The sequence below is a fragment of the Lontra canadensis genome, unplaced genomic scaffold (assembly GCF_010015895.1).
Source record: "Lontra canadensis isolate GAN:19392208 unplaced genomic scaffold, GSC_riverotter_1.0 scaffold73, whole genome shotgun sequence".
Lineage (NCBI taxonomy): Eukaryota > Metazoa > Chordata > Mammalia > Carnivora > Mustelidae > Lontra > Lontra canadensis.
Window position 1 is genome coordinate 4,963,583 of NW_022631067.1, and position 23,338 is coordinate 4,986,920.

Here is a 23,338-nt window from a genome sequence, read left to right on the forward strand (position 1 = left end):
TGTTCTATGTCCTTTCCCCCTAAGTATTTTCTTTTGCATTTTCATACATTCAACAAAAATTTCCTAAGGACCCATTGCATGAATTTTCTTTGGCTGCCCGAAAAAACTGTCACAAGCATAGTGTTTAAAGGCTTAAAACAACACAAATATGTTATCTTACAGTTGTGCACACAAATATCGCCAGGCTAAAATCAGCATGTCCAAAGGCTGTGTTCCTTCTATAGACTCGAGAAGGTCTGATTCCTGATCATTCTGATTGCGGGCAGAATTCATTTCCTTGCTGTCATCGGACCAAGGTCCCCTTTCCGTGCTGGCTATTTGCTAGGAGAGGTCCCAGCTTCTCGAAACCACCCACATTCCTTTGTTTGTGATTCCCCATCTCCATGTTCAAAGTCAACAATGGTGGTAAAGGTTCACTCAACACATCTCTCTTACCCACAATTTGAACTTCTTCTTTCCATTTTAAGAGATCATGTGATTAGGTTAGTTTCACTTGGATAATCTTCCTATTTGAAGTTTGGCTAATAAGCAACCTTCATTCCATCTGCATCCCTAATTCTTTTTAATGTCATGTAACTAGATGTTCACAGGTTCTGGAATTTGGATGTGGGCATCTCTGGGGAGCCATCATTTTGCATACATCTATTATCAGGTGTTATGCCAGATGCTGGTGATGGAAAGATTAATAGATGTGATTCATAACCTAAGAAACACATGTTCATTTGTAGAAGTGAACAAACTACAGAAAAGCCGGACTGGCATCATTACACCTAAAGTATGAACAAAGTACAGAGGAGGAAGGAGACAATTCACTCTATCTCCATAACTTTTCTTGGAAGTAAGTATGGAAAGTGTTATCACAAATGCACAGACATGAAAAGGGGTTACAGAGAAACTATATTTCCCTGTGTTTAAACAGGTTATTTCCCATGCAAAGATAAAATCCAGGAAGAAGATTTAGTCCATGGCTTCTGGGCTACCTTCCTGAGTCACTACCACTGCTGTTACAACCACTGGAGGATTGTTACCAGCCACCAGTTGTGAGTGCGCAGTATGGGCAAGACATTCTGCAGAGCACTGATGGTACATCATCTCTTTAGGGCCTCACCATGTCTCCATGAGGACACTGTGTGTTGGTGACTCCTGCAAGTTGCAGAAACCTAACTAAAACAGACTGAAGCAAAATGAGAATTCATTGGTTTATTTAATTGAGAAGCCCAGAGATAAACTTCAGAGTGTCTTATATATTACTCATTATGTAGATGACAGATGGGTAGATATGTTGATGGACAGATTATAGGAACACGTGTATCAGTGAGATATATCGGTGTATTGATCTATAGGTCCACATGGAGAGATTAGGTATCGATGTGGATCAAACACTATTTCTAGCTCCAAAGCTCAATCGACTCTTTCTCTCTGACTCTGAGCTCTGCTTTTCTCTCTGTTAGTTGATTTCACCAACGACTACAAAATTACAACTTCTCAGTTTAGAAATTGTAGCAGGAAGAGACTACCCCATTCCTAGCATTTCTGCAGAAGACCTGCGTTGAACCAGTAGTCTTAACCTAGGTCCTGTGCCCACACTTGAGCAATCAGGGTGGCGTAGCCCATTCAGGTGACCCATGGACCCTCCTGTGGAGGGGAAGGGCTGCCCAGGCTCACCTGCACTGCATCCATCCAGTGGAGGGCTGCTCCCAAAATAAACTGCACCTGCTCTGCTCGGGGGTAAGCCATGTTCTCAGTACTGAACTGTGGCTGCTCACCACACCACACGGTCCTGCCACCAAGGAGATCAAGGAGGCATGCATGGCTTCCCCAGAAGGGCTGTCCTGGTAAGCCCTGAGGCAGAGCCCAAAGCAGCCTCGTCCTAGGCACTGTGCTCAGTGTCCCTATGCTACCAAGGACATGACAGAAATGAGACATGTCTTTGAAAAATCTAACCATTTTGGTCAAATAGCTTAAAAATCCATAGCATCTTTTCTGTGAAGTAATATTTAGTGCTATATGTCTACTCAAAAATCATTTTAAAATGTTTAGTGAGTCTGCATGAACAAAAAGGAGGTAAGAAAAACCCTAATCTACCACCAAGAGGAAAATGACATTCTACACAGTGAATAGGGCTTTGAATTATTAAATATGCCTCTATAGCATAATTTAATGTTTGGATAACAACACAGTCCATGAGCATAGTGTAAATTACTTCAGTGTTTTTACTAAGTCCAGGACTACAAGAGACATCTACTCGGGACATATATGCGCACTTATTTCTATACACTTTGGGATTAGTTCCCTAAACTCATTGAAGTGGGCTTGGTGGGTGAAAGACCACAGACAAGTTTAGCCGTGGATGTTTACTGCCAAAAACTCACAAAGTCGGGGCACCTGGGTGGCTCAGTCCTTAAGCGTCTGCCTTCAGCTCAGGTCATGATCCCAGGGTCCTGGGATGGAGCCCTGCCCTGCTCAGCAGGAAGCTGCTTCTCCCTTTCCCACTCCCCTGCTTGTAGTCCCTCTCTCTCTGTGTCAAATAAATAAAATCTTTAAAAAAAAAACTCAGAAAGTTTATGACAACATAGATTCTCACTAGCAGTGTGTTATACTTCTCATTTCTTACTCCTTTGAGGACATAGGGGGGTAGCGTAATGAATGTTTCTCCAAGTTCTAAGTGAAGTATTATGCATCATTACTTTTCAGTTCTTCAGATAATAATATTTGGATTTTTTTTTACATTGGTTCTTTTTATTTCTCTTTTCTATTGCTTCCTTACATCTACTTTCAATTTAATACATAATCTTTTCTTTTTTTCCTTTCTCTATGTCATCAGCCATGCACATTCTCTTTTTCCTGCATCTGTCTCTTGTGGACAACACGGAATTTTTAAGAATGCAGTTTCACCCACATGGAGTGGGATGGCTGACACATCAAACAGCATAGATGTCAAGCAGAGGGGATGCAGGGGGCTTACCTTCTCCACACATTAGTTTATATTCTGTTGCCTCTGAGAGACATTTGCTTCAAAACACAGCCCTACTAGTCTTCCTATCTTCCCAGTGTAATAGGTCTTCTACAAAACCTGTATTCCCGGTCTCTCAAAGAAGAATGGTAACTGAGTGTTAAATCCTGTTATTATTTCAAGAAGGTGGAGGAGGAGGAGGAGGAAGAGGAGAAGGTGAAGAAGAAGGAGAAAAAGAAGGAGGGGGAGAATGGGAAGGAGAAGAAGGAGAAGAAGAAGAAGAATTATTCCCTGGTGTTTTATCTCAATCACTTTAAACTTATTTTTTGGCTAATTAGCAACCACTATCAGGCTCCTTTGCATTTTGTTAAAACTTGAGTCTTCTTTTCAATGGCAGACGTAAGCCAATGACCCCAGGGGGTGATAATCAGAAAGCAAAACAGAAATAATTCAAGATGTCACTGGGTGAAATGAATCAGGATTATGCCGCTCTACCTGGCGTTCTAACTAAGGAAATAAACAATTAACGTGCTACTGCCTAAGATATTCCCTTTGGCAACTGGCGTGCCAGACTCTCACTTGGTAGAAAATATGTGTGAAGAGAAGATATAACTTTGTTTTCCATGGAAATGTGCCTTCTGACCATGAGTAATATCATCTTCAAATGGACCTATATTCTGTCTGCCAAATCCCATCTACCTGCCAACAGTGTGATTGCTTCCAAGTTTTTGTAATTCCTCTTTGAAAAATTGTTATGTTATATGACCGTATTTTCCTCTGAATGGCTTACTTCAAATGTGGAAACTACAAGAAATCAGTTCAGCTCAAAATCAGATAAATAAAGGTGGCCAATATTTCCAGTCAATATTCTGCTTGTTGAACGTAATGTCGACTCTAAAATACTGAGACCGATTTTCTCATCTGGTCCACAAGCTGGTCTCATAGATCCATTTTCCTTCAGAGTCAGAGCATTACCAATTTATGTTTCAGCATTTGTTTTGAGTAAAGACATTTTGACTGAAGTCACAACTGTTTTTCTTCACATTTAATGTTTCAAAAACGTGTACATCAAATTAGGAAAATAATTTTCCCCTCTCTCCTTGAAAAGAAAGACTATTTTTGAAGTCAGGGTCTACTTATGGGGTGTTTCCCTGCCTTGAAGCCATTAATGTGTGTCTGCGCACGCATGAGTGTACGCGGACGTCGGGAGAGTTCTCTATGTGCTCTGTGATTACAGAGAAAGTCTGGTTTCCTTTTCAGAAAGAAAAGCAGGAAATGTTGTTCGTACTCTAAAAACATTGATGGATCAAAGCATTAGCAAAACTGTCTCTTCGATTACAACTCAGGGTTTGAGATACCACAGCCACAGAATTATTTATATAGAGTTTCCTTTCATAAGGGTATTTCCTTTGCAGACTCATAGTTACCAAGGATTTCCAAATTAAAAAAGGACTCTGGGATATGCACTAAACAATGACACTGATTTATAATCAGCGAGCCCACAGTGCCATGTCACAGAGGGAAAAATAACAAATAGAAGCAGAGTGTAACAGGTAATGTTCTTTTCAAGGACTTTTCAAGGTCTTCTGCATGGGACTTCCCGGGCAATGCTGCTGAACTAACTAGTGCTAAGCACGAAGTTACAGAAACATTTAGGAGAGAGTGCCAACATTTCACATCCCCCTGGGATGGGAAGTAGAATGACACACTTACACAAATTTCTCTGGATTTCTGAAATGTGCTTCGTGTAGTTCCTCCAACACTCTTCCCATCTGTGAGAGCCATTGGACCACAGAAGCATCTCCTAGCAGTGTTGGTTCATGGTGAAGAAAGAGAAGGAGTTGGGACTTTTATTCCTTTCTCTGCTGACTCTTGTAAGATCCACTTGAGTCCCTGGTATTTTGTAACTTATTAAAATAAAGAGGAACATTAGTCTTTCTGTCCCAAAAGTCCCCACATCCCTGAACCCTGCCTTCTTTTGATGCTTTGTGGAGACGCCACCAGCCACATCATCGTGGGCTGACTTCTCCATGAATCCTTATGGCTCTCCTCCACCCCATCCTCTCACGTCTCCTTCAAGGTGACCAGCAAAGGATTCATTGGGGGAGGGGTGGAAAATTGAAATGATACATTTGGTGAGAATATATCTTCTTTGTCCATCACTTTTTTTTCTTGTCTATTTTCTTAGAAAAAAATTTTTTTAATGAAAAAGTCTCCAAAAGCATTTTCAGGAAAATAACAGTGTGAAATGTGATATTTAACAGTGTGTGTTAGATTTCTGTTTGGATTATATTCCCTCTGGCTGCAGACAGTCTTTGTTTTTCACTAGAAAAACAAAGTCCTGGAAAACTTTAGGACCCATTATCAAGACATTTCAAAGGCTCAATTTCTTTCTCGACTCAGCTTATGACCTTAATAAATGAGTGAATTCTCTGTAGAACATCTCACCCATTTTTTAAAAAGATTTTATTTATTTATTTGACAGAGAGAGAGAGAGAGAGAGAGATCACAAGTAGGCAGAGAGGCAGGCAGAGAGAGAGGGGGAAGCAGGCTCACTGCTGAGCAGAGAGCCCGATGCAGGGCTCGATCCCAGGACCCTGAGATCATGACCCGAGCCAAAGGCAGAGGCTCAACCCACTGAGCCACCCAGGCGCCCCAACATCTCACCCATTTTAATGTGGGCTTTTGATTTTCATTTCATTTAGACCATTTTCAGTTTTTTAGAGCAATTTATATTCTGGCTAATGCACAGTCAACTTTCAACTCTGAATGGCTTTCATATAACCAGGTGTTTCTGCTTTGTCATCTGATATATTCATGTTACTGAAACATTGTCTTACAACTCAAGGTGCAGTATTCCTTGCTTCCTTCCCCTAATCAAAACAAATATTTATTGTTCTTTGGGGGATAAACAACCTGCTAGGTGTTTAGAGCACTAGGATTGTGAAGGAGTGATCCTTATTCTCAACAATGTCAACTGGAAGAAAAGTAATAGATTGCTATTAATATTAGATACAAGACCATGCTAGCATTTTGCTCATCATACTGATCTGATACACCTGCCACTGCTCCCCTCGAAAAAACTCTTCAAGTGTCTACCTTAATTACTTAAAATGTGTCCCTGCTTAAAAAAGATACTATAAAAATTATAAGTATACAGATACTCGTAAATCTCATTCTAATTCTTTTCTGTAGATGGTTATTATGATTTGGTCATTATCAGTCCTAAATTTCTTAGCTTGACCTGTCATTTTATATTGTTTTATAGAAGAACCCTAGAAAAGCAGCAAATTCTCAAGAGAGGGCTTATTTTTACTATGTTTATCTTAAAAAATTGTGGACATAATTTGGATACTGGTGCTGATTTTGTAGTTTTTGTAGGTTATTTCTGAATAAATCCTACATTGCATTCATGTGAAATCACTCTTCTAGCCAATATAAAGTGAAGAAGTACTAAAAATGAAACACTATGTTCTGCAACACTAAGGATTTACAAGATGGCGAAAAATTATCTTGGTAATGAGTAAACCATTGCAAACCAGGGTGTGACTTCTGGTTTAAGCTGGCAGGCTGAAGCCAAAATTTTACTTCCCATCTGTCTCTAAATCTTATTGAAATTAAAATTAAAACTATAAAATGAAATATATCTGTAGGAGCAATAAAACCATTTGTTTTGTTTAGAAATTGAGACACTATTAAAATGGAGACTTACAAATTTTTTTTCTGTAGAAGGGAAAAGGCAGGTTGAGACCTTTGATGACAGCCAGAATAGGGGAAGCATTGAGAGCAGGCTCTAAGAGAGCCCACAACAGGGAAGGACACGGTTCTTCCAGTAGGACCCTCTGCTGATCTTGGCTGGTTTTGAGGATGTGCCAAGATTGGGAGAACACAGAGACCACAAGTGATCTGATGGACTGAAAGCTCTCAGCAGACACTTGAGCCAACTGGTTTTCCCATTCCTCCACATACTATGGTGGTGTTTGACCATAAAACCTAAGGATCTACTTTCTGGTGACATGAATGAGCTCCTGAGAGGGGTGTGAGGAAGCCTCTTAGCAATGCCTTTGGGAATGGTGGAAAGGGAATCTCAGCTTGTCTTTTTGTCCCCATTCACTCAACCAAGGAAAATGCTGCCCCGTAGAGAAACCCACAAACCAAAGGTAATGAGAGATAGAAACATTATATGGAAGGGCTGGGAGATACACAATATAAGCTTTTTGGAGAAAACAAAACCAAACAAAAAAGAATACAAAGTGAGAGTTGGGCAGGGACTGGTTATCAAAGCAGTGCGCAAAGGACTTTCTCCAGAATGGAAGAAAACCGTGGTTTCCGACGGAAGGGGCTGGCAGAAGCAGCCATAAGGAAACAACAGGCAAATATATCCTCTTGAGATTTTAGAATACAGCAGATACATGCAATATCCAAAAAGGTGTCACTGAGGATAGCAAGCCCTCCGGGAAACCAGAGGGATGTTGACATCAGTGTGGAGGCAGGATTTGAGCCACCTTGGTCTTCTCCCCCAGTGGTATGCCTGTGGGCACATGACATTACAAAGCAGAGAGCACTCTGCCCGTGGGATTATGATCGCTAACCAGCTCATCTTAAAATAGGAAGACTGTCCTTGATCATCCAAGTGGGCCCAGTGTCATCACAGAAGAGAGAACTGCAGGCCAGAAAGATGAGTCAGTAGGATCAGAGAAATGGAGGGTGGGAAGGGCTTATGCCACTGTTGCTAGATTTTGTGATGAGGAAAGTACCCACCAGCCAGGGATGCAGGTCACCTCTAGAAGCAGAATCTCCAGTCAACATCCAGCAGGAAAACAGGGATCTCACTACTAAGACCACATGAAAGTGAGTTTTGCTAATGTCCTGAATCAGCCTGGATAGTCAAGGCCAACACCTTGATTTTAGCCTCACGAAACCCGGAGTGGGGAACCCAGTCAAAATAGCCAAGGCTTCGGACCTACAGAAACGGGAGGTGATAAATGGATGCCATTTTAAGCAACTGTGTCTATGGCCATCTCTTTCAGCAGCAATAGAAAGCAAATCCACATCTTGGTACTGGAAATCTGGGGCTGCATAACCAGGAAATGTGGGCATGAGTTTGGAACCAGACAGTGGGGGAACTTGGAATAGTGATAACGAAAATCCAAGATTGCCTTGAACAGGGTGTTGGTAGAAATACGGCATTAAACACCACCGGCCAGGGCTCAGAGGGAAATGAGGAGGGTGTTAATGGAAACTAGAAACATGTTATGTGTTATCAGGAAGCCTGGAAGAATTGGGTCCTACAGAAGCATGGAAGGCAGAGCTCGTAAACGATGGATTTGGCTCTAGAACTGAAGAGATTTCCCAGCAAAGTGTTTCAGCTCCAGCCTGGTCTTTTCTTGCTACGTATAATAAAATGCAAAAGGAGAGAGATAATTGAAAGAACTGTTAAACAACACAAATCCAGGATTTGATTATTTGGGAGAATCTCCACGTTCCAAGATGGCAAAAGATTTAAAATAAATAAATAAATAAATAAATAAATAGTCCTGTCAAGAAAGCATGCTCTGGAGAAAGCAGAACAGAACAGAGGGTGTAGCGGCACAACCAAGGCCAACACCTCAGAAAGTCTGAATGGTGAGTGTATGAAGAGGTAAGAGGCGTGACTTATAGAGCCTCTCAGCCACCTGAGCGGTGGCCAAAAACAACAAAGGGATTATCTAGGAAAGCTCTGTGGAGGCGCTTCTTGTTTGATGGAGTGAGTCCTTGGGACACAGGTAAGAGTCTCACACAATTACTGAGAATTCATGTCAGTGAAAACACTTCCAGCCTGGGCTGGCAGGGAGAGGCAGGACGGAAGGCAGAAAGGGTGTTGTACACCCCCAGACATGCTCCTGAGAGTGCTCAGCTGCAAACACATGTTGTTCATCATAAAAGAGGAAGGATGAGCCTGAGGGCAGAGCTCTGAGCCCAAAAGGGAAGCTGAGAACCCAGGATAATTCCCAAGGCCAGAAAATATGTGGAGTTTGTGCCACTGGACCACAAACCTCATTTGGACATAACGACATTTTTCCCTTCCATCGTCTTCCTTTTTGAAGCAGAGTGTCTGTGAGTCCTAGCCGGTGCCTATCTCACCATTGGATGCTGGGGACAGATAATTTGCTTTCTGCATTTTCCATAGATGGAGAGGGATTTTGTCCCAGGATTTTGTCCCTCTGATTATGCCCAGAGTCCCATCCATACCTGATTTAGGTGAGTTGGATCAGGAGATTCAGGGATTTGGAACTACAATTTAGAGATTCCCGCACTTTGATTTGGTGCTGTACTGGGAGCAGACATTTGGAATCTTAGGCTGTGGTTTGCATGTGACATGGATGTGAATCTTCAGAAGTCAGAGGGCAGATTGGTAGGCGAAATAATCCCCCCCCCAAAAAATAATAAATAATAAATAAAAAGACACCCATGACCTAATCCTCAGAATGTGTGAACGCATTGCATGGCCAAAGAGATTTTACAGGAAAGATTGAGGTTAGGGACCTTGGGGGGAAGTTCATCCTGGGCCATCTTGGTGGGCCCATTTCTGACCACTGAGCCCTGAAAACCACAGAAGAAGGCAGACAGTTGGCCAGAGACACGGTGTTAGAGGCAAGAGAGATGAAGCAAAAGGAGAGGTCAGAGAGAATGAGAGGACTCCTCAGGTCATCATTGGTTTTGAAGGCAGAGAAAGGGGCCATCAACCAAGAAGTGGAGACAGCTTCTGGATGCTGAGAGTTGCTCTGCCAATAGTGTGTGAGGACAGCAGGACCCCAGTCCTATAAGCAGAGAGAACCAAATTCTGCCAACACACCAAATGGCCTTAGAAGTGAATTCTCCCCAAGAATCTCTAGAAAGGAACTCAGCCCTGCCAACAACTTGATTTTGGTTTGTGAACACAGGCCAGAGAAACCCGTCAGCCCTGCTAGACTTCTGACCCACAGAAGCATAAGTAGATAAAGGGCTCTAGTTTCCCAGCTGAATGTGTGGTGAGCTCTTACTCCATCAACAGGAAACTCGCACAACTAGAGCTTTCCCCTCAGCACCGGACTCTGAGATAGAGCCAATGGATGTCTCCAAAGTTATTAGAACCAAAGAGATTGTGAACTAGGAAATATACCTGACAAACTGTTTTTCGAATGTAAGAATGAAGTTTATTTGTTTAAATTAAACACAGATGCTGTTGAAAGTCTACCTTCTACACATCCCATGTGGAACATAACTTGAAGTTTTACTTTAGTGAAACAAAAGAGTAATCTAGAAAGAGGATACCGTAGGATCTCGCGGTGGTGGTATAATGAAAAATCAAGCATAAAATAATATCTGTACAACAAAAATAGCCTTTTCCTATTAGGACATTGAAACTGGAATGATTATGAGCCTGGGTGCGTCAGTGATACAGGAAAGAAGGGAAATGTTTTTTTTCTGATTCTATGAAAAATTCAAGACAATTAGAACCTTGGGAAAAGTGTACAAGAGAATCATGGGCCACATAGAATGCTATCTAAAACTTCCATGATTTTTATGAATCGATGAAATATAAAAAGTGAGAATCTGCTTTGCCTAATGTTTAAATGATCTTGGATAATATTGTAATGAAATGGGATTAATGAATTCCCAGGATGTACTTTTTTCTTTCAATATTCAGAATTAATATATATAATATAAACCCAGAGGAAAATGTAGTTTTAGAAAGAAAACAATGATTGGCCGGATTTAGGGATCAATGAGGGAGGAGAGAACGGTAGTGGGCTCCTTAGTGGGTCTAAAATCACTGGATTAAGAAATAGATGAAGAGAGGCGCCTGGGTGACTCAGTGGGTTAAAGCCTCTGCCTTTGGCTCAGGTCATGATCTCAGGGTCGTGGGATCGAGTCCCACATCGGGCTCTCTGCTCAGCAGGGAGCCTGCTTCTTCCCCCCTCTCTCTGCCTGCCTCTCTGCCTAATTGTGATCTCTGTCTGTCAAATAAATAAATAAATAATATTTCAAAAAAAAAGAGAGAGAAATAGATGAAGAAATTTGTTGTATAAAGTCATGAAGATAATCATTCCTAACAACAACAACAACAACAAAAAATAAGCAAAAACCAGAAACAATCCATCAAAAGTGTTTACCCTTGGAGAAGAGGATTAGGATTGAAGAGAAAGGTAACAGTTTGCTTTCCATTTTATAGTTTTGATGTTGTTCGAGTAGTTTTATTTTCATACTCATGTAATGATTTTCTCATTGCCATTATCGCCCATTTATTTTCAAAATAATTATTTTTATTATGAAAATTCATTCCATTTAAACTCTCCTAGGTTGGTATAAGTAAAGGTTATAATCCTGTCTTATCCTTTAGTACTTTTAACAATTGCTATTAAGGAGGGGAAAGGAGCAGACAGTAAGTGGCAAAGTAAACAGAAACATCTGACTGTCCCACTTCCGACTCCAGTGAAATAACCAAAGGGACCTTAAATCTAGGTCATCAGAGAGGGGACATCCATGTGCAAGAACCTGAGCCATTTCCTCAAAAGGAATAGAAATCGGATTCGAGCACACGGGGGACTTCCTTGCAATTCTTCCCTCTCAGGAGAAAGAGTGAGCACTGTTGGAGGTAAAACGTGGAGCTCTGTGATCCCAGCACTCCTTACGTGGAGGAAAATGGCTCACAGACAAGAGTGAGTTCAGAGAGAGCTGGCATTCTCTGGATTTCCTGAAGTCAGTGTGGACCAGAAATATTCTCCACAGCTGTGCGGGGCCCTCAGGACAAGGCTTGGGCTTCTTCTGAAATGCAGCCCAGGAGGAGGGGTGGGTTGTCATCTAGTGTCAAGGCAGACTGAGAGAAGGCTTGGGCAAACAGAACTAACTTGGGAAGGTTACCCAGAGCACTGGATCCCTTACTGCACTTGTAACAGCATCCTTGGGGGAGTGCGATGTCAAACCAAATACATAACAAAGTCACTATGGCTGTTTTGGAGACAAATGGAAACACATCTCTGTTCAAAAATAAGTATACAGAATATTATTTCCTATGGATGTTGTAAGAAAAATGTCTCACAATTCTGGGTGTTGGTAGGGTTGGTTCCTCCTGAGGGATGTGAGGGAGGGTCTGTTCCACACTTGTCTCCTAGCTTCTGGGGATTTGCCAGCCATCTTGTATCTTCTTCGGCTTGTGGGTGCATCACACCTTCACATGACCTTCTCCCTGCATCTGTTTGCAGTCTTCCCTCTTTCCATGCCTGTCACTGTGTCCAATTTCTTCTTTTTTTATTATTTTCAATATGTGGACATAGATCGTATTGAATTAGGTATCCCATGATGACCTCATCTTGACTAAGTCTCTTAAGACCCTCTTTCCAAATCAGGTCAAATTCTGTGGTACTAGGTTCGAGGTTTTTAACATTATCTCTTTGGGGGACTTGATTCACCTTTAAACACATAGAAAATGAAATATGGAACCTAACTAATATATACTTTACATGAAAAAAGGAAGACAGAGTTTGAGAAGCAGAATTATATACCACATATATAAGAAAACTTACTGTTAGGGTAATTTCAGACAGCATCTACTCAATAAAATTCAAGAACACACAGAATCTTTAGAACAAGGAGAGAAGAGTGAAAAGGGAATTTGGCTGGGAAGCAGGCAACCATGACACTGGGTTTAGGTTAAAAAGAAAATATCACAGAGCAACAGAGAAAATTTGCAAATACATTATAGATGTGCAGTGTCAACCATCCAGAAGTAAGAATAAGCAAAGGTGAGGGACATGAAGAATGTAGGGACGAGGTCCAAGGAGGAGATGAACAGTGTAGAAATGATGACAGGGAATGTGATCCATTGAAAAATTGTGAAACATAAAAGTGAGGAAAGAAACAATCAAAGAAATAATAGGAAATATCTTTCCTGAGCCATAGGACACTCTCATTTGGCTAGTTAAAGAGATTCTCCCCATCTGGCAAAATTAAAGAATTTAGATTCAATTTCCAACATTTCTGAATTTTGAGAATGAAAGAAGTATCCTACAAGCTCTAGGGGGAAACCACCGCATTTGACCACTGATGTTACATGTGTCTTTCAGAAGAGTGGACAATGTCCACGGCTGTGTCCGTTCTACAGGAATCTCTCTCTAGCCTGTACCTGGTTGGACCAGTAGGGATGAGCAGATGAGTCACACAGATTTGCCTCTCCAGGACTGTGTCACAACCTGATGGTACTGAAAAGAAAGAACAAAACAATGAAGTCCCGTGTGCCCCCGTGCATGAAAGGGCAGCCCAGCCTGCCTGTCCAGGGAGCTGGGCAGCAGGAAATTGAGATCACAGTGCTCATCTGTACCAGGTGGAGGGTATGTCACTTTCTGATGGCCAGTCTTGTGATTTATTCTTCATGGTGCCTGTTGTGCCTTATATTTCAAGTAAAAGGCTTGAATTTTTCCAATATTACTCCCAACACCTATTCTCATTCTTTTCATTTTTTCACCTAAATTAGCTCCTATGCGTTTCTCTTCATTGCAACCCCATTATCCCGAATGAGATCCATGTAAAGCAATATGCAAGTATTATAAATAATTAATAGGAGACAGGATATAAATTATGAGCAGTTTAACAATAACTGGGTTTAAAACATCTGATGGTAGCCAAAAAATGATAAAGAATGAGGAGTTGAAGGAAACAAAATTTTGTTAATTTCCTTACCAGTGATCCTGGTAATTAGACAAATATAGGTTCACCTGTGTGTGGTGTTTTAAAAGCCAAGGTCTAATAGAATTAAGAAGAGCAAGCATTCAACAAATCATGAAAAAATAACATTTAAATATGTTCACACAAAAAAAGATAGAAAACAAAGGGAGTGGTAAAGAAACATTTTTAAATGTTTGGAAATGCTACTATAGAATGTTAAAGGTAAGATCAAGCACTACAGGTCTGACAATAAATGTAAATGGATTATACTCTCCTTTTTGATCATTGTGAAATTCTTATATGTAGAACACAGTACAGAGAAAATATAAAGAGACCAAAAATATTAAAATAATGGACAAAAATATATCAAATGACTGTGCTAATATGCATGGAGTTTACATTAATACCAGACAAAACATGCTGAAAACCATGACAGGAACAAAAACAATAGAACTTCACCAAAAAAATATATATATATGTACTTTGTAAGAACAAAGAGTATCATGTTTCCTTGATTAAGAGTAAAGGTCTGGTGAAAAATGTGAAGATTTATTCATTTTCTGTACCTACTGATTTAATAGTCAAATGTATAAATCAGAATCATCAGAAATGGTTGTAGAAGACACATATCTCAGTTGATGACATTTTGAATAGGAGAAAATATATAAACATAAAGGCTAAGCATTGTTACCAATGTTAATACTTGCAAAAAATAATTAGATAATAATTTTACAATACACAAAGAAAAACCATAAGAAAACAATTAGAGAAAATCAACTTTTTAAAGGCCACATTTATGAAATTAAGGTAAATAAAACTTGAAATCGGTGACAAAAATCATTTTGAAAATGTATCAGTGACATTTTTTAAAAGCCATAAAACACTCTTTTAAGTCATTTAGATATAAAAGGAAAATGTATATTGCAATTACAGAATATGCAAAATCACTGCATGTTAAAACACAAGAGAACTGACTGAAGCATTCTCAGATGGAAATTCAGAGCAATAACTAACTTATTAAGGAAAAACATGAATTTAAATGAGTAAAGTGACATTCAATCAATACAGTTAGAAGGAGAATAATAAAAGAAAATTCAACAAAAGATGAAGATAATTAAGAAATTGATGCATTAACAAACAGAACATATCAATGTCAGAACATATCAGTCTTCAAGAGCTGTATCCTTGATCATGCAAAGGAAAGTGGCAAAAAAGAAAAAAAAAACTTGCAAATCTTACCAGGGACAAAAAAAAAAAGATGAAATAAAGTATTAAAATGAAGGAGAGGATTAGAAAACTAGTCTTCAAGTATGTATAACTCTACATGAATAAATGTAAAACTCTCAATAAAAAGGCTATTTTTAGAGAAATAAGAATGATCAAACCTGACACAAAACAACCTTAACAGATTAATAGCCATGAAAGAAACTGTAAAATTATACAAATTACCTTAAAGAAAGCACTTGTATCTGGAAAGTTTTATAGATTCCATGACATATAAATTATAGTTAGTAAAACTTGAATATAATAGTATATATAGAATATATATGTATATTATATGTATGTTACATATGTAATCTCAGTAATATATACACATTTAAAATTATTACTAACAAATCAAATAAAGTTGTAAAGTAGAGTCACACATGTAGAGTAGAATTTTCCATGTGAAATCTAGAAATTACATGCATATTCTGTGTATATATATAGGTGTCTGTATTAATAAAAAAGTTGGGGAAACAAATTCCAGCAGTTTCTTCTTGCTTCTTTTTTCATCCTAAAGAAGTCAGATTGGGGGTGATTTCCCCCCTTCTTTTTAGTTTACTGTTTTTTAAACTTTTGCATTCAGAAAAAGAGTAAGTATATCACTCATTCAGATATCTGAAAAAATTAGTCTCACCTATGATGGTAAAAGGTAAATTACTGAGGTAATGAAGGACTGTATTTAAATATTATCATGTGATTGTTTTAAGGATTTTCTTAGACTATTTGGTTTTCCTGTACTTAGATAATATTTATAATGACTATGCTAGAAGTAATTGTTCTGAACTATGAAAAATAAGGTTTTTCCATATGACTTGGAAACAGAAAAAGAATTTGGATTGGATGTTCTTCAAAGTTTTTCCTCATAATAAATTCTGATTCCACTATTTGTCCCAAGTTACAGTAGGAATAATAATTAATGTGTGAGATTTTACTATCTACCAGGCACTGTTCTAAGCAATTTATGCGTATGATTTAATTTTCCAAAAAAATCTCCATGAGGTTGCACTATAAGATAGAATAATAATTGCCATTATTATTATTATTATTATTATTATTAAATGTCCAAAGGCAACTAGTGATTTATTAGAGATTGCAAATAGAACATTTTTTAAGCAAAATGTATCAGAACATTTCATTCACTGAAAATTTCCTTTTTCCTTATGAAATCCCAATCGCTTATACATCTGTGCAATGAGATGATTGCTTGAAAAGTGATTTATTTTCATTTGGAAACCAGTTTTTACAGTCCTTTGAATGGTGTGGAAGAGTTAGCTGCTCTGGGTAGGCTTCCCAGGAAGTACTTCGGTGGGCAGGCTATAGACCCGTGTGCACCTGTGCCAGGGTCAGGGAAGGAGGATTCAGCAGAGGGACTGTACCTGGAGCTGGGATAGCCCTTCACTGATGCTCTGATGATTGAAGCCAGCTGCCCAGGTGCCCAGAGATGGTTTCCATCTGTCAGCAGCATTCCCAGCTGGGAGTGAATCAGAGATGGAACAGAGCAAAACAGGATGGAGAAAAGTGTAGTAATGTTTTCTAGGCAAACCCAAAAGGAAAGAAATCATTTTTAGGCATAAATCCAAAAGAAAGGAAGACTGGATAAGGAGACAACAACCCAAACCTCTTAGAAACTAGAACAAAAATTGGTGCACAGTAAAGGGTTTGTTGAAACCTTTGCTGACACAACAGGGGGAACCCAGCAAACCAGATTCACATCCCAGATGTTCCAGACACAGGGACTCAGGGCAGTCAATACTGTGGAAGAAGCAGCAGCAAGAGCATAAGGTGGAAAGTGGAAATCTGTTTAGAAGCCATCAGATCTCCACAGCCAATACCTGCCCCTCCCAACCCAGCCGTTGCCCTCCTTCATCCCAGAGAAGGACTACTGCCTATGTCTTGATGCAGGGAGGACTAATTTTTGGAGATGGTTGGAGAAAGTTGTTGGGTTGGGTGCCACCAGGAGAGGTAGAGTGAGGGAACCAAAATGTGGGTTAAAAGAATGTGTGCATGCTGGTTGGAGATTCCCTCATCCCTGTGGTCTTCTCCCATTTGGTTCTCAGAAAACTGACAGCACAGCCTTTGCTCTTCTGGACAGAAAACTCCAGATGTATTTTGGCAAATCTGACCGACGTAAAGGGAAGAAATGCACAAATGTCTCCATATTAACAGTTCAGACGGGTCCCCTTCCCCAGCCCCTCACAACCCTGCCTAGGTGTCCAGATTGCAATGCAATTCAATCAAGAATGCACAGCCTTCCCACTTAAAAAAAAAAAAAATAAGAGAGAAACAAACAAACAAAAATGGCTTGGAGTAAAGGGAGGAAATAAAATATGAAAATAAAAGTGCTCCAAATATCTCTGCGATAAGAGGATATAATGCAACTGTGCAATGAGACCAGTCAATTCAAAGAAAAAAAAAAAGAAAAGAAAAGAAAAGAAAAGAAAAGAAAAACCCAACATTCAGAGTACATAAAAGAGCTCTTGGAAATTAAAATGTGATAGAAAAAAAAAACTCAATAAAATCATTACACGATAAAGCTCACCGAATCTTCCTGAAAGTAGAGCAAAGAGATGAAACGGCATAAAGTAAGAGAGATGAGATAAGAGAATTAAAGGACAGGTCCCAGGGCCCCAACCACTGAAGGTGGGATTCATGCTTGGAAATCTGAAGGAGAAGAATTTCTGAACAAGAATTCCATGCTCAGCCAAACAATTAGATACAAGGTAGAATAAGCACACTTTTAAGCAGGCAGCATCTCACAAATTCGTTCCCCTGAGCTTTTCCTTAGGAAGATCCTAGATGCCGTGGTCCACCAAGTCGAGAAAGGATGTAGATAGCAAACCCACGGACAGAAGCTATAAGAATCCCCCATGAGGGCGTTCCCTGAGGCTGTTGGGCCTGTAGCTGGCTTCTAGGCATCAGAGCAACAGGTCCAGATGGGAAAAAGACTCTAGGGGATAAATCTGATCAAGCGCCCTATTCTGCTGAAACAACTGGGAAGTATTTGGGGTTTGAAGTAGTAAGTATATAGGAAACTGTAAGAAAGTAGTTACCTCTAGGAAAACCAGAGCCGTAAGGCACAGAGAACTCACGTTTCCTGCATGTCTGAGTTAAGGATTGTTTCTGTAACATCCTAATAAAGGGAGTCTTGTTGAACGTACTACCATGCTGGCCAGGGGGTATATATGAGCTGAAGAATGAATATTATTCCCGATTATGTTGCCATCACTTGTCCTGGGGGAGGGGGGCAGTCTATAAAGACGAAAGGTGAGAAAAAAATCAAGACAAGCATCAAACAGGTTATTTACAGAAATGTAGCTAAATACAGAAACAGCAAAAAGAGGTTTGAGTATTTGCCTCTGAAAGGGAACAACTGGGGATGGGGGAGGTGGAGGCATTTTTAAAGAAAGAGCTTGTGGAATTATTTGATTATTAATATATATGCATGTATAACTCTGAAAAAAATCTTATTAAAAGGATGAACAAGGGGAAAAGAAATAGGATGAATTTTATCGGTTGGGAAGAAGAGTACATTTATTGGCCTGAATGAACTGCCTTATTCTTTCTGAAATGACTTTAGTTACAAATCAGCAAAGTAGCTTCTGAGCGGGTTTGGAAGAGCTTCTTATTTGGATGAAATTGTTAAATATATTCTCATTATTAGCATTCTAAAATGTTATCTAAGTGACCTTTAGATTTCTATTCTTATAATCTTACCTATAAATTCTCTTCATAGAATATAATTTTGGAAAACATAAACTTCGATAAATGATTAGTCTACTAGTGAGATATCGTATATGAAAAAAGAAAATATCGTACGTTAAAAATGTCGGAGCTGCAGACCTCATTAATTCAGTTTTTTTTCCATATTCTATCTAGGAGAAGGTGAAGTTTACCTTTGAATGCCTAAGAAGAAATGAATATTGTAAGCATCATTATAAGGATATCTTGGTCATTTCTTTAAAAGAAACTGAAGATTGCAGTGTATAATATCTTGTTTAATAGAGTCTCTTTTTTTAAACAAATATATATTGAGTGTATTTGTGTAATAAATGCTTTTTAAGGATCTATTTTGTTCAAGCATTCTACTATGTTGGGAACAGAAAGCCAAAATACATAGTTCTTGCTTTTAAGGTGACAGGTGAATAAGGAAACTGACCTAAAATTAACAACTGTGCTGAAAAGGACAGATAACAATTACTGCTTTGAGGAGGTACACAGAAGGCACTAGCAGCCCCCGAGTATAGACTTCACAAGGGATTTTCAGGGGAGCTGAACTAGAAGCATAGGTGAGAGTGAAGTCCATGAGTGGATGGGGAAAATTCCAGGAAGAGAAACAGCTGGGGCAGTGGGGACCGTATCCTGTGTTCTGGGAGGATGTCTGGAGCACTGGTCAAGGAGTCTGAAGAGACAGGAAAAGTATTTTTTTTAAATATTTATTTATTTATTTGACAGACAGAGATCACAAGGAAGCAGAGAGGCAGGCAGAGAGAGAGGAGGAAGCAGGCCCCCCGGCTGAGCAGAGAGCCCGATGCGGGGCCTGATCCCAGGACTCTGGGATCATGACCTGAGCGGAAGGCAGAGGCTTTAACCCACTGAGCCACCCAGGTGCCCCCAGGAAAAGTATTTTAGATTGCATTATGTAGGTGGATGCAAGGAGACACTATTAATAGCTATTATTATTAACAGTTGCCAAAACTTTTCAAATTGATTCTCTACACTAGGCTCTAAGCCAAGCTCTTTCCCTACAAAATCTTATTTAATCCTTATAACTACTCTATCCTCGCTTTTAAAGTTTCAAGTTTAAGGGTAGCATAGTAAAATTTGTGTAGAAACTTTATTGTAACACTCTTGAGAAAATGTTGCTGTCAAGTTTAAAAAAGATACAGAGTGGTTTATGTAGCTACTTAACATTTATATATAATAGAGCAAGTAGCAAGATTGGAAAGATAGAGAGAAGGTGTGTTATTCTTTTCATCACTTTGAACATTTCTAAAATATCCATTAAGCCATTTAAAATAAGAGCAATGTCTTATGGTAGAGGAACAGGGGAAAGGAGAAGGGGGAGAGAGAAGAGATTCCTTGAGGAGGGGAGAGAAGAGAGCGAGCGAGACACATTCACAGGAAGGCAGCCTGGAGGGAAGGTTGGAAACAAAACGCCGAGGACACTCGTCCCACAACGGCCCAGGCACAAGATAGGTATTCGTCGGTAGGATCCAAATGGAAGAATAAGGGCAATATTTGCAAAATGAGTCCAAAGGACATGGTCCCCCTTTGGATGCTTGGGTGGCTCTGCTCGCTCCCCCAGGAGAGCCAAGGCAGGGCGAGGAAGTGGTGAGGACAGGCGGTTCCCAGAACTACCATCCGTGGGGTTGGACTTAGCTCGAGTAGTTCCTGCTCCTCTGTGCGCGGCCTCACGCAATCTCATTCCCGGTGAAGAAAAGGGGACGTGGCACGACCTCGCTCACCGAGCTGACTCAGAACCTCGGGTTCTGCATTGCGCCCTCATGAAGCCTTCCGTCCTAAATTCATGAGGACCCAGAATGTCCCCCGGCGCGACCTCCAGAATCCCAGGGGGCACGGGGAGGAGCCTGAGCGCGCGGGTCTGAGGGCACAGAGGAGCCGGCCTCCGGGTGGTCGCGGACTCGCTCCCCCTTGCCAAACGCCCATCGGCGCGCGAGAAGCTGGGGCCGGGCCGTCCCCGCGGCGGCCCGTCTGGACGCGGAGCGCCTCCCCGCAGCCCCGCCTCGCTTCTAACCGGGCCCCTGTCTTCGTCCCCCCAGGGCTCTACGAAACCTTTCTCACCGCCGAGGACCCCGCGTGCTGCGACGTCCGGAGAGAGGAGCGCCCGAGCCAGCCCCCGCGAGGGACGCGGGGCCCCGGCAGCCCGGGCCACAGGACGTCGCTCGCGGCGTCGTCGGCGGGCAGGCCGGGCCCCAGCAGACTGAGGCTGTGCGTGCTCGTGCTCATGCTGCTGCACACCGTGCTGGCGGCCTCCGCGGCGCACAACGGCACGGCGCCGGGCTGGGGCGGCCCGCACGCGCTGCCGGAGCCCTCGCCGCGCGACGAGTAGCCGCCGCCCGCCCCGCCGCCCGCCCCCGCCGCCGCCCGCGGGCCCCCCGCGGCAGCGCGGACCGAGGAAGCCGGCCCGGGTCCGGACGGGGTCGCCCCACACGGCTTTTTATCGACGAAAGGCTGTCCAGTGACTTAAATTTCTCACACCATTTTATACACTGTGTTTTAATGTTTGGAGGTTTTATTTGCTTTCCCTTGGTTCGGGTTTATTTGTTCGTTGATTTTTTTGCACTTGTTAATACAGGATTTATTTTGGGGGATGGTTTCTCAGAGGTCAACTCAGTCTCCACCGTCTCTTTCTCTCTCTCTCTATATATATTTCTAGTCATCGTGTGTGTTCATCAGGTAGCTCTGTCTCTCTGTCCTGTCCGTTTCTATTAGAGGAATGATCGCTATGACCTCACGGTGTAGCAAAATACAACAACAACAACAAAAAAATCATAAAAGATAAAAAAGACAAAAAAAAGAAAACAACAAAAAAAAAACCCCCCTCGAACTCTTCGCTCCTGCCTCCCAGGCCTCCCGGCTGGCCTCCCTGGCCTCCCCCCTGCCCCCCTGCCTCTCCCCTCCGCCCTGCCCCCCCTGGCCCCCGCCCTCCTTACCCCCCGCCCCCCTCCCCCCTGCCCCGCCCGTCCCCCGCAGACAGCACGGCTTGCTTCTGTCTGTCTGCGCAGCCGCAGTTTGGGCGCACGCCCCGGGCCGGGCCGCAGTGGCCCCCTGACCCCCGCCGGGAGCAGAACTAGGGGTTCCTTTTTAGCTGAACAAACAAGCGCTCTCCACGGTAGGCGGAATCAGACAGTTAACACATTTTTTTACGTTGACGACAAAATAAAAGCAAAGAAAACCACCACGAACTACGTTGCTCCAGCTCCCCTCCCGAGGCCCTGTCCCTCCTTGCTGGTGGTCCGGTGGCTGCGGCCGCCCTGAGCCCCGAGTCAGGACGGGGGCGCGTGTTGGCGCTGGTGGGCCCTCAAACGGCGACGAAGGGACCGAGGACACGCAGCTGGGTTCTTTCTCCTCCTCGGTGGCTGTGGGGGAGACCGTAGAGACGCTCCGACACCTGCAGTGTAGACACTATAGAATTTTAGCCCAGTATCTCCCAACCTATGATTTTCAATTATTCCAGGTATAAAGTGTATGCAATTCTGCATTATCACAAAAGAACTTGTTTAAAAAAAAATAGGTTAGCCATTTTCATTCAAGCGCAAAAATTTTGTCACTTCGAACACGCTCTAGGTAGTCGATGAGAAGAGGAGAAATCAGATCGCTCTGTTTGTATTTTTTCTTTTTGTGGGAACATTTCACCTGCTGAGTGTGTATGAATTTGCTTTCTAAAAAAGGCTTTTATGAGTTTACAGTAGAATCAGTGGAAGGAAGAGTTCATAAGGGCTGTTTTTAAAAAAACAAACAAACAAAACAAATAATTAAAAAAAAAAACAACACTTTACATTCCTTCCTATACTCTAACTACATTTGGGAAGTGCTCTTCAGATGTGTTTGCTGTGTAGCTGGGAGATGAAGGAAAACCATAGAAAAGGTCCTCGTAGCGAACAAAATTTAGTTATTAACTTTATAGCTATGAAATTCCCCCGGTATTTGTTTTTGTTCAAACAAACTTTAATCTCTGCATCATACTTAACCCTGCGACATGCGTACAGTATGCATATTTTGTTTTGAATAAAAAAAATGTTTTGTTCCAGTCTGTTAAGAATATTCAAAAATAATAAAGGTATTGCTTAATAAAATTGCTAGAATTGTTTAGCAGTACATGCACAAATATTTTACTAGATTCTTCGTTTTAATAGTGTTTTGTTGAGACTGAAAATCCTAAAATGGTCTGCGCAAATACAAAAAAAAAAAAACACCAAAAATGCAAAATTCTCCAGTTTTTGTTCCTTTTTTAAAAATCGTTTTTTTTTTTTTCATGAAAATGTCAACAACACGTTCACAACTGCACACATACGCACATAACACGCACAGTATTTTTAATTTATAGAAATCCAGTGCTATTTCTGGGGCCCCAAGTGGATGGGAAGAGGCTTGGGGGCATTGAGTTGTGGCAAGTGTTAAACACTGGGAGAAATGATCATGTTCAAAGACCCTTCCTGGTGGGCCACAGATTTTGGTGGAGTTGAGGGATGACAGAAGTTGGGGAGCAGTGGTGAGTGGAGGGTGAAGGGGTTCTGACTCCTAACAAAAGACTTAAGGTGAGCTCCTTTTCAACTCACCTCTTAAAGGCTTTAAGATACATAGCCAGGAAAAAGTCTGTTTTGACCTTCCCCTACCTCTGCCAGACAAAGGCCAAGCCCCGGGCCATTTCTTCAGTGTCCCCCATGCTTCTTTTTGCTCCAATGGGAATTTCCA

General features: G+C 41.3%; 1 protein-coding gene across 1 annotated transcript in view; it reads left to right on the forward strand.

Moving 5' to 3' along the window:
• Nucleotides 1–20,972, forward strand: part of FAM155A (family with sequence similarity 155 member A) — a 604,061-nt gene extending 583,089 nt beyond the window's left edge. Inside the window, exon 3 of the mRNA XM_032881061.1 lies at nt 20,683–20,972. Coding sequence (XP_032736952.1) covers nt 20,683–20,972 — 290 coding nt within the window. The remainder of the gene's footprint in view (nt 1–20,682) is intronic.
• The last annotated feature ends 2,366 nt before the right edge of the window (nt 20,973–23,338 follow it).